This window comes from Hippocampus bargibanti, linkage group LG20, assembly GCF_051943395.1.
Source record: "Hippocampus bargibanti isolate YZ-2025 linkage group LG20, ASM5194339v1, whole genome shotgun sequence".
Classification (NCBI taxonomy): domain Eukaryota; kingdom Metazoa; phylum Chordata; class Actinopteri; order Syngnathiformes; family Syngnathidae; genus Hippocampus; species Hippocampus bargibanti.
This window is the reverse complement of record NC_142753.1, coordinates 1,823,764-1,834,385: the sequence shown is the minus strand read 5'-3', so window position 1 is coordinate 1,834,385 and position 10,622 is coordinate 1,823,764. Positions and strand designations below refer to the sequence as shown.

The 10,622-nt window shown below is 49.6% G+C and overlaps 2 protein-coding genes and 1 long non-coding RNA gene across 10 annotated transcripts; 1 reads left to right on the top strand and 2 right to left on the bottom strand.

Annotated features, from left to right (window-relative positions):
• Positions 1–1,214: 1,214 nt before the first annotated feature.
• Positions 1,215–4,115, bottom strand: LOC148882643 (uncharacterized). 6 transcript variants are annotated; one of them, XR_016118676.1, is made up of 5 exons: positions 3,690–4,115; positions 3,096–3,381; positions 2,855–2,914; positions 2,494–2,546; positions 1,215–1,537 (listed from the first exon to the last, which is right to left on the bottom strand). It is a non-coding gene; the product is annotated as an uncharacterized LOC148882643 (long non-coding RNA). The 6 variants fall into 6 exon arrangements; XR_016118680.1 differs by having other exon boundaries at positions 1,215–1,306; positions 1,513–1,537; positions 2,669–4,115; XR_016118677.1 differs by having other exon boundaries at positions 1,215–1,306; positions 1,513–1,537; positions 2,855–4,115.
• Positions 4,116–5,621: 1,506 nt separating this feature from the next.
• On the bottom strand, positions 5,622–8,580 carry chtopa (chromatin target of PRMT1a). 2 transcript variants are annotated; one of them, XM_088986895.1, is made up of 6 exons: positions 8,328–8,580; positions 7,597–7,859; positions 6,799–6,949; positions 6,540–6,711; positions 6,300–6,446; positions 5,622–6,221 (listed from the first exon to the last, which is right to left on the bottom strand). In XM_088986895.1, the coding sequence occupies exons 3-6, from the start codon at positions 6,937–6,939 to the stop codon at positions 6,031–6,033; spliced, it is 651 nt and encodes a 216-aa protein (XP_088843021.1). In that variant the 5' UTR covers positions 6,940–6,949; positions 7,597–7,859; positions 8,328–8,580; the 3' UTR covers positions 5,622–6,030. The 2 variants fall into 2 exon arrangements, with proteins under 2 accessions (XP_088843021.1, XP_088843020.1); XM_088986894.1 differs by having other exon boundaries at positions 7,770–7,859; positions 8,328–8,579.
• A 6-nt stretch (positions 8,581–8,586) lies between these two features.
• On the top strand, positions 8,587–10,385 carry snapin (SNAP associated protein). Of its 2 annotated transcripts, XM_088986899.1 has the most exons (5): positions 8,674–8,814; positions 8,977–9,023; positions 9,126–9,244; positions 9,490–9,594; positions 9,685–9,821. In XM_088986899.1, the coding sequence occupies exons 1-4, from the start codon at positions 8,699–8,701 to the stop codon at positions 9,586–9,588; spliced, it is 381 nt and encodes a 126-aa protein (XP_088843025.1). In that variant the 5' UTR covers positions 8,674–8,698; the 3' UTR covers positions 9,589–9,594; positions 9,685–9,821. The 2 variants fall into 2 exon arrangements, with proteins under 2 accessions (XP_088843024.1, XP_088843025.1); XM_088986898.1 differs by lacking the exon at positions 9,490–9,594 and having other exon boundaries at positions 8,587–8,814; positions 9,685–10,385.
• The last annotated feature ends 237 nt before the right edge of the window (positions 10,386–10,622 follow it).

The following is a 10,622-nucleotide window of genomic DNA, read 5'->3' as shown; positions in this document are numbered from 1 at the left end:
GTTTCCAAAAGAGGACGTGAAGGTAGCTAGTGTGAGAGAAGAGGATGCACAAAACCGGGCTAGATGGAGGATATTGATTCGCCTGAAGGGTAAAGCCGAAAGGAAAAGAAGTACTACGCTAAAGAGTGTAGGGCGAGTTTACGTCACTGTGGATTTTCAAAAAATCCCCCATAAAAATAAGCGCAATAATGTACCCCCCAAACCCCAAAAGAAATGTGTCAAATCAAGCAAACCAAACGATTGTCAGCTGCACGTGAGCACTGTGGCAATTGGTCAGGTGTTGAGCTGAGATTGGGACGAAGACTGATTATTTGACCAATTGTCTTCCAGGGGTGTCAGTCATTTTTTGCCGCGGGCCACATTGTAGTTATGGTTTCCTCTCGAGGGCCGTTATGAATTTGGGGAAGCCATTAGAATATACATATAGAGCACACAGCAAATTAATGAATAACTCGTTTTCAAATCTGAAGTCAAGAATAATGACTTTTATTGTGGTTGACATAAAAAAATATGACATTTTGGCTCAGATTTTAGCAATCATCATGGAATTTAACAAGTTTGATTTGCTTTCGCAGGCCGAAAAAAATGTGGTGGGCCAGATTTGGCCCGCGGGCCTTGACTTTGACACCTATGGTCTTGTCCACCGCTCAAGTGGTGCTGCGGAGGAAAGGGGCCGCTTCCAGGTGGCTTTCTTGATGACATCCTGGCAAGTCGCGTCCATTGGGGTGAGGAGGTGAGGGACTTTGGGAAAAAAGTTGTCTGTGACACAAAATTGGCTCAGTTTCCCCGAGAAGACGGCGTCCTTCTTTTGTCCTTTGTCTGGTTTGGAGCCTTTGCTCACAACTCATTCCTTTTTTGCCGCCAGACCGAAACGTGTAAACGCATCGCATTTGCTCAGTGTTGTCGCCAATGAATGACGACTGTTTAGGTTACGGCGCTCCGGGTAAGACAGCTGTTTATCTTGGAGCTTCACAAGTGTCAGCGTCCTGTCAAAATGGTTTCAAGCACAAGACGTTGACCTCGGGGAGATTGAAATATTTCACGGCGAAACGCGTCAGGGTCGAAAACCGGTCCAACCGGTCACCGGTTGAGGCCAAAGTTTCTGTCGCCGTCGCCGAGAGCGCATTATTTTTGTCCAAAAGTCACGGTGGTGTGCAATGCCACTCGCTGGACAGTAAACTCATCTTGTTCCTAACAAGAAGACCACTTCAAGATGTTGACAAGTCTTTTATTGACAAAACAAGAGAAGACAAAAAAAAAAACAACGTTGACCAGATCGCTCGCTCTTCCCATTCATGGCGGTATGCTGTAGGGAGGGCAGCGGAATCAGAACAAGGCAACCAGAGACATGCCACAGAGAACATGTGGTGTTTCCCCGTGAGTCTTCTCAGCAGACTGCCGCAGAAGCTCACAGGGATGCTTTTGATTTGCGGTCAAGTCCACAGCAAGTCAGGAACAGAGTGGCCTGAAAGCCTTGGTATATGACCGAGAATATGGCGGCTGAGGACTTACGTCGCGGAGCAAGGAAGTCGATCGTCTGTCAAGAAAAAAACAAAAAAAAAACAGATGGCGTTAGGGCAAAAACAGCAAGTGCTTTCAAAGCCCGGCGACCGACGGCTTGTTTTGTTCCGCTGGGGACTCCAAACAGGGGCAAGCGAGGAAGCCCAACCGTGACAAAACAACCAAATCGAAAATATAACATCGAACGCCATTCCCAAATTTGTTTTTTTTTTCTTGCTTGGGTGCCGATCAAGTGCAGGCCAGATCACAAGGGGGAAGCATTTGCCTTTTGCCAATGTTAGCGCTTTGTTCCAGCTTCAGCTGTTGTTCCAGCGCTACATACATCAATATGTATTGTATTTTGGGCAGCCATCCTCTTTTCAAGCTCGTATAACTTCAGACCCATATCACTTAGGAATGAATTCTATTTTTATGATGAAAGAAGTGAGTCTAAGGCAGGGGTGTCAAAGTCATTTTTTGCCACGGGCCACATTGTAGTTATGGTTTCCTCTCGAGGGCCGTTATGAATTAGGGGAACCCATTAGAATGTTTAAATCCCTTCAAATATTACATATAGAGCATACAGCAAATTAATGAATAACTCGTTTACAAATCTGAAGTCAAGAATAATGACTTTTACTGTGGTTGACATCCAAAAATATGAAATTTTGGCTCAGATTTTAGCAACCGTCATGGAATTGAACACGTTTGATTTGCTTTCGCGGGCCGAAAAAATGATGTGGCGGGTCGGATTTGGCCCCCGGGCCTTGACTTTGACACCTGTGGTCTAAAGTTTCTTACGCTGAATTGAATGTTTATACAGTCCTAAGTCAATATTGTGTGGGTCCTGGATTTCGAATGACGAAAACCCTGGCACTGGAGTGGACACATTTTGAGTTAAAATGCACCACCTTGAGGGTCCTTTTTTTGTAACAAAAAATAAAAATTCAGTTTGCGGCGGGGGGTCCACTATAGTAAGTCGATTTGAGTCACCTTGGCTGGCAGCTGGAAGGTTCCGGGTAGCTTCAGCTCGGCCTCCGCGCTCTCTGAAGGAAAAGGGCCCAAAAATCAATTGAGACCAATTGAACACAAACGATGACGCGTTGATCAGTATGACGAAAAAAAAGGCCGCGTTGCTAAGCTAATGTTATTGTATCAACCCTCATACCAGGACTCCGCCCACACGCAAGGAAGGAGCCCAACGATGCCACGCGCTGACTTTGCTCTGGCACCGAGTTTTGAACGAGCCCGCCGATGGAGCGGCGGGCCGCAGATACCGAACGGTGCGCCCTGGGACCACATGGGACCCGATCTCCCCGCTACCGTAAGTACTGCGGTCGGGTAGAAGCCATACTTGCGCGGGGTCCCGCCTCCCGTCCCAGGTGCAAGTCGGCGACTTCAGCGTCGAAGTCTCCTAGAAGCAGAAGCATCAACTTTAGCCGCCAAGCTAACTCACTCCGCGGTTAAAAAAGTGGCAGCGCGTCCATCAGAAGGGCAAGCGTCCGTCACTAACTATTCAGAGCAGTTGAACATTTTTAGCCAATCATCATGTTAGGCGTGGTGGCGCCCAGACAAAATCCAAGCGGACAACTTACCAAGCTGGAACAATGGCGGCAGTGGAGGGGAGAGAAAAAAAAGGCACATTTAGCTCCAAAGACACCAGGAGAAGGCTGAATGACAAAATGTCCTTGCCTTTAAGTAACACTACAGCAGAAGGATTGACTGCAGTGAGTCGCATGACAAGTGCTTGATCTTGGCACTGCAACAGCTCCGCGGCCCACCGCACCGGACCGAAAGCTGTTGCTCTGCCAAAAAGCTTTCAAAGGACTCACCTGGCATTTCAGGCTCCCGAGCCAGCCGCAAAAGTGATGCCACCCCACCCTGCAAGGAAATGCCACATGGGGTATGGAAGTCACGGAGAGCACCCCCCCCCCCCATCAAGTGACAAATCCGTGGCGTGGACGACGAGTCCTGTCTCAAGCCTCATTGACACCGTGCAGCAACCAATTGAGCGCAGGTGAAAGCAAAACCTGAATTCCTTTGGCCGCGCCCGTTGCGGGAAGGGGCCACTCCACAAGGTCCACCCCGAACTTTGAAAAGCCTACGGCAGTTGAGCTGACGCGACTTGAATGAAATGAAACGCACCCGTTTCAAACATCTACGCTCACTATTAAAGCGAGTCCACTTACAGCATCGGGTGCGATGTTCAGGATAGCATAGCAACGCAACCTCTTCGTCTCGGCCATTTGAGGGCCACGTGACCAAGGAGGCCGTTTCGCTCGTCTATTTCGGCAGACGCGCCCATCAAGGCGAAAGGAAACCGCCTTCAGGTGACTTCAGGTTTTTTTTCACAGTAAGTCCACTCGCGGACAAAAGCGTTGGAAAATCCCTTTAAGTCCACCCGCCGGTTCTCCAACATCGTTCGTGGTCGTAAAACGCATAAAACGAAGTCAAAGCCCCCCGCCCCAGCGCGAGAAAATACTCAGGAGTTCTTGAAACGGGCGTGCAAAATTCTCCACCCTCTTCAAACGAATGACAAAAAAAGAGCGCGCGAGTTAGTCGTTCGCTGAAAAGTCGCTCGGCCGCGAACAGCTCGTGGAAAGGGCCGTCCGACGTTGCCGCAAAAGCCTTTATAGGCGCGTTGCGACAATTGCAAGCACTTTACGATAAAGCCCCGATTGGTCGCTTGTTCCTTTTGTTTCCGCCGATCCGGAACAGCCGGTTGTTTTTGTCTCCACTCGAAAATGTCTTTCGACTTTTTTTTCCTTCTGCTCTCTTGATTTCACGTGACAAAAAGGTCGACACGGGCTGCGTAAGCTGAATTTCGACGCACGAACTTCGGCTTCTCTTTAATTGACGACGTCAAAGTCACACAGGCGTTTCTTGTAGTGATGGGAATTCCGGCTCTTTTCAGAGAGCCGGTTCGTTTGGCTCGGCTCACTAAAAAAATCCGGCCATTTTGGGTCCAAAATGGCTCCTCAGTGTTTTTGCTTCAATGAATTAACTACCAAAATCATGTACAATTATGTGAAAAAGGGAATTACCCGTGTAAAAAATACACTAGATCAAATATTTTTATTTATATGGATTGATTTATATGTGCAGTTAGTGGACGCTAACTTTCACTTTCCCTGTGGTTACTCTGGTATGATGATCAGCTGTCACTAATTTGCTTTTCATGTTAATAATCATACCAACTATCGATGAAAAGGTTTCTTGAGCCGTCATCTGTACTTTTTTGAAGGTGTCGGACGTTTCGCTTCTTATCCAAGATGCTTCTTCAGCGAACTAAAGTCTTACTGGTAGTATCGGCCCTAAATATATATCCCTAATGTCCAGACATGGCGGCGCCGGACACAGCTATGATAAAAGCTAGCAACCACTCATTTGATGACAATGAGGTTAAAATCTTAGCAAAAGAACATACATTCGCGGCTCCTTGTTAGGGACCGGCTCGCTTCGTTCACTTTAGAGATCCGGCTTGTTCGCGAACGACACATCACGAGTTTCTTGGCGTCGATGTTCCGCTCATTTAACTTGGAAGATGTGAATGTTGCCGCGTCCCTGGACAGCCACCAAACATTTCACCATCTGTGTTCTGTTGAGAGAGCGCTCCCAAAGGCCAGAAAAGCCAGCCATTTCCGAGCCCCTTTCAATTGATTCATTGTATCACTTTTGTGTTGTCATATTTCATTTAGAAGCGCCTTTCAAAACTCTCAAGGTCTCTTTTGTCACAGGATAAGTTTTTCAGTGGGTGAGCAGCGGCAGCCACACACGCTAGTGTTTACTCAAATAGAAAGCTAGCTAGCTAATAATATTTCAAGCTCATTTCAAAACTATCAAGGGCACTTTATAGTAACAGGATAAGTTTGATAGCTAGGTAGACAGCTAAATAGCTAGGTAGCTATATCGTTAATAGATAGCTAGCAAAGAACTTTGTTGCAGTGAAATAGGAAGTTCTCCAATGTAAGAAAAAGGTTTTATCATTGTGAAAATAAGTTTTGGCTCCCGAGATGGACCTACTTGTCCTATTTGCAGGCTCCTGAAATTCATGTGGAAATCAAATCTGATGGTTGTTGGGATGCTGAGCGGCAAACAAGTGACAGAAAGCACACGACGCGTTGCCTGGGAAGGGTGGGCTTAGTCTTTGTTGTCACATTCTTTTGACAGAACTTATGAAGCTGCGCCAAATTGCTTGACTGCGCAGAAAAGCAACAGTCGCAACGAGCAGAAAGAAAGCAAGTCGGAAGGCAGCTCCCGCATCATTCCAAAACGGGTGAGGAGAATATCGGAACAAGTTGTACAATGAGTAAAAACAAAACAAGCCACTTCTTTCACATTTCAAAAAGTCCTTTCAGACTGCGACGGAGAATTCAAAATCATGGCAGCGATTGGAGAAAAAGATTCATTTCCCGCTTGTCCACAGCGCGCCGCCTGGGACGCTCTCGTTAAAAGGACGCCTCCCGTTGGCTGAGAACGAGTCGACGCCACGGGGCCGGCGCTTTTGGCGGTCCCCCCCGCCCTCCGACATCACTCCATGCTCTCCGGGTTGGCCTGGGCCATGTATGCGTCCAGCTCGGCGTCCAGGTGACCTTTGGTCTTGGACATGTACGCATCCAACTGGTTGTCCAGCTGCTCGCGGGTCACTGCCGGTCGTCCCAGCCCTCTGCCGCGCCCGCGCCTGCCGGCGAAAGCGCCGCGCCCGCGGAGGCCGCCGCGCCCTGTCCGCAGACAAACACAAAGCAATGCTTGAGCGTAAAAATTTAAGACAACGGAGGCGACGCGTGCGGCAACGGCACCTCTGGACACTCCTCCGCGAGGGGATCCTCTGCCCACCGCCCCCCCACGGCCAGGAATCCCCCCTCGCTGACGTCCGCCTCGACGAAACGCCATGCGGCCTGCAAAGCCGCGGCCTCGGACGGGGAACCCGGGAGCCATTCGCTTTCCTGCGTCGTTAAAGAAAGAGGGGGGGGGGGGGGTTGCATTCGGTGGGGGTCTTTTGGGGGGAATGGGATGTACGCGACAAAGCGTCTGGGCACCTCTCAGCGAAAGAGCCCCTCTCATCATCCCCCCTCTGCCCCTTCCGCGAAGTCCTCTGGTCATCCCACGCAATCCACCTCGGCCACCGATGGCGCCGCCGCGCATCGCCATGGCAACCGGGCGACCCAACCTGGCTTGGATGTTGCTCTTCCCCAGTCGTTGCTTCAGGCTCTGAAGAAGGATTGCAAAGGGTCTTTCAGCACTTTGAGACGGGCGCTGGCCGGACGGCCCCAAAACGCGGCCTCCCTCATCGGTCACCTGTTTGTGACTCAGAGCCGCTTGCACCGAGGGCCGATTCTCCATCTGCTGAGCCAGCCGGCGATTGCGTGAACTGGCCATGTGCTGCTGCTGCATGCTGGCTCGAAGGCTAACCGCTGTGGGCTGCTTGTTCTTCAGCATGTTAGTGAAGCTTTAGGAGGCGGGAGGGAGGGAGAAGAGGCGGTAAAAGACCAGGACAGGGGACACAGAGGAGGAGGAAGCAGGTTTCCACATCAACTCATTTTTCAACGTGTGGATGCGGCCACGCTTCTTTACGTTCCGCTCGCTGCCACTCATTTCTCTCCAAATTCCATTGAACACTTTTTCATTTTCCAAACTCAGCACAAGCGGTGCGGCAGAAGAGGACAGGGAGAGAGAGAAAGAAGATCTGAAGAAAAGAAAAAGACAAGAGGAAGGGGAGTCCAATCGCCACTTACTGGCCTCCAGCCCCGCGGGAACGGAGGCCACGGACCACGTGGGCCGCTTGGCCTCTTACAGCGAGGACCGCGACAAGGATGAAAAGAAGGCCGCCTCGTCGCGTCCACGCTCGGACCGAGCGCCTCGACTTGTATGGAGAAAGAGGAACAGAGAAGAAAGACGACCGGTGCTGGTCTGAGGGAGAATGATCTCCGATACCTCCACTCCCCCTCTATCGTGTTACATAACAGGGAGTGCGAGTGCCATGGAATTTTCAGGACAGCGGCGTGGTCCGTCACGGGCCCGCAAGTATGATTGGCTCGCCCCTTCTGCGCTGCTCACGCACAGCTTTTCGGGCTGTCGTTATTTGAGCTTACGCACCCCAAAAATATTCACGAGTGAGCAGCGCACGCGCAAGGGTACTTGAAAACGCCATCCATTTTTAGGTCGGGTGCCTGAGCGTATCCTTCTTCAGAGAGCGCAAGGACCTTCAAACCCCAAGGATGTCCCTCGATTCTGGTGTTAAACTTCCCACAGGATGCATGACGCCTCACCGCTCGTTCAGGGACACTTTGGTGGTGCTCTTCAGGACCACGTTTTGAGAGGAGGTGGCACTCATTCTGATCCAATTCTCTGGCGGGCTCCTGGAAATGGAAAACGGCGTCACTACAAACAATGCCAACAAAAACTCGAAAACCCAACTTTGTGTACTGTCAATCAAGTACTTTTGATAAATCCCATTTAAAGTTCCAATATGAGTGACGATATTTCGACCCCCGCCGCTTGGTGGCGAACGCGACTGGCGGCCCTAAGCAATGTTGTACTGTTGACATTATCCCCCTGCTAAATGTGCACGGAACGATGGCGGTGCTCCTAAAAGTCTGTTGATAGAAACAACGCCAGCCGTTTTGCTCAATCGATCGTTTGCTCACTTTCTTACCCCCCCCCCCCCTCCAAACACACGGGCCTCCTTTTCCGTCATTGATTTGATTTTACTATCGCTCGTTTTCCACTGAGCCAAATACGGCCATCTTCAACGTTATTATGTCGCAGGAAACACAATTCTCGATTAAAACCGAACTCGTTTGAGCAACGATAAAACCTTGACTCACAATGAACGTTGGATTGGTCGAAAAGAGCCAGCGAACCCGACTTAGCTTCAAGAGCTAGCTTGTTCCAAAAGCACCAGGCAGAGGGGGTGTTATTGATTCACCCCTTTTGTTTCAAAATAAACACCACCAAAGAGATCTCCGCGAAAAATAAAACAACCCCCCCAAAAAAAGAAGTGAACGACGTCAAACAATTGCCTCCCGGGCCAGTTAGCAACGACAAGAAAAACGTTGATATGCGACTCTGACGAAGCGACCTCTTAAAATGGTGCCGCCCATGAAGCCGACCAAATGGTGGGAAGAAAATGGAGACGCTCGCTCTCTGACGTCCTGACGCGCAGTTTCCGGTCCCGCTGCTCGGGTCCTCCGGGAAAATGGCTTCCGGTCTCGTCGTAGACAGCTCCTCCGCTAAAGATGTAATCGCCGAGGGCATGCTCGATCTCTTGAAACCAACCATCCAGCAATTGGACCTGCACGTTCACTCCGTCAGGTGTTAACGCGCGCATCGATCAGCATTTTGAACCGTCGCCGAGCATCACATCGCTGCTAGCTAGTTAGCTAGCTAGCTAGCTTGGGTCTCGTTGCTCACGCGCGGCTCTCCGGGAAACGCTTGATCTCGTCAAATTGTTCTCTGTTTTTCTGTCATCTACAGAGAGAGCCAAGTGGAACTCAGGGAACACATCGACAATCTTGCCTCGGGTAAATGGATTTCTTTCTGGCAGACTGAATGACACCACAGACGCGCGTCATGCCCTCGGTTTGACTTCGGACGGATGTTGGTTGTCTTTCCTTTCTGTGCAGAATTATGCAGGATCAACGAACATCAAAAGGTGGCTCTTGATCTGGACCCCTACGTCAAGAAACTTCTGAATGCCAGACGAAGAGTCGTGCTCGTCAACAACATACTGCAGAATGCTCAGGTGAGTCTGAACGCACACATATTCGGTCACATTAATAATAATAATAATAATACATTTTTACGTATGTACGTATAATACATTTTAACGTAATAACATTTGTTGCTCGTGTGCAAAGAGTTCACCAAGTGAGGTCAGCTCAGTCTTTGGCCAACTGCCGCTTTATGAAAAGGGGCCTTTGTTCAGAATTCCTGCTCCACTGTCGTTATAGCCCTTAAATCAAGTGTCCGGACGCTCTGATTTGGCAGGTTGGCTGGGAAAAATGTTGTCACTTTCACTTCGACACGCCGTCTCCTTCACTTCGACTCGCCGAGTCGCTACACGAGAGCTGCGGCCATTTTTTTTAGATGCAGGTTGAAAGTGCTACCTCACTGTTAGCTTCTGCTCAGCAATCAAGAAAAGATGCGTTTGAAAATGCTAGCATGGATTTGTTCTGTCTGCAGGAGCGTCTCAGAAGATTGAACCATAATGTGGCCAAAGAGACAGCGCGAAGAAAGACCATGTTGGAAGCCTCGGGGGTGTTGGCCTCGCGCCCTCCCACTAAACCCTCGCGCCCTCCCACTAAACCCTGACATTCCATCACTTGTGCACAACCAAAACCGTTTGGGGCAAATCTACAGGGGTACAGTTGACCTTGAGGAAGGCAACTTCCATTGATTTAGTTTGAAAGTGCTCTGTAAATCCAGTTGAGTTGAGAGCTGAATGGTGCCCTCCGCTCATCGGTTGGCGTTGTCTGATTCATTGGGTCTCACAAAGCCACTCTTGCACTCCTCCCAAACACCTTGTCCCATTTCTTTGACAGTGGCAGAATATTTGTGGTTTTCTCTTGTCACACGTGTTCAATCCAAATATTGTTGGCGTCATTTTTATTGTTTCAAGTCTTTCGTGGCTCAACTTTGCATCAAGTCATTCTGCCCCCACTTGCCGAGCCAAGTGGAGCAGTTGAACAAGTCCAAAATCTTCCTTCCGGCTGACTTCCAGCAAGGCTCCGATCAAATAGGAATAATCATGCAACTTGCGCTTTCTGAAAGGTGCTTAGAAATCCAAATGTATTCTTCTTATTTGACCCCCGAGCCATTGCCCTCAATGCCCAGTTTTGAGTTATTTGCCGAATGCGGATGAATAAAAACCATGTTGTCATGCACTGGTTCTCAGAGTCGTTGCAGCAAGTGCCACCTCCCCCAAATCCATTTTGCTTTCCGCCCAACGGGCGGCTTGCTAAGCATTCAAGGGGGGCTTGGGAGAAGGCCAATGTTCAACCTGGATGGAGTATTTCTTTGTGATTGGAAGGAAAAGAGCGAGCGTTCCAAAAACTGATCACATCGATCAGCATTTAATCGAAGCATTCGTGATGCTCGAAGGACAAGTTGGCGAATCCAGT

Bases quoted from the DNA above. Each gene is read 5' to 3' on its own strand.
- chtopa (XM_088986894.1), bottom strand. From the start codon at position 7,834: ATGAGTGCCACCTCCTCTCAAAACGTGGTCCTGAAGAGCACCACCAAA. The intron at 6,712-6,798 runs GTGACCGATGAG...ATCCTTCTTCAG, and splicing joins CGGCTCTGAGTCACAAACAG to AGCCTGAAGCAACGACTGGG. The intron at 6,222-6,299 runs GTGCCGTTGCCG...GTCTGCGGACAG, and splicing joins TCGCGGAGGAGTGTCCAGAG to GGCGCGGCGGCCTCCGCGGG.
- snapin (XM_088986898.1), top strand. From the start codon at position 8,699: ATGGCTTCCGGTCTCGTCGTAGACAGCTCCTCCGCTAAAGATGTAATC. The intron at 9,024-9,125 runs GTAAATGGATTT...CTTTCTGTGCAG, and splicing joins CATCGACAATCTTGCCTCGG to AATTATGCAGGATCAACGAA. The intron at 9,245-9,684 runs GTGAGTCTGAAC...TTCTGTCTGCAG, and splicing joins ACATACTGCAGAATGCTCAG to GAGCGTCTCAGAAGATTGAA.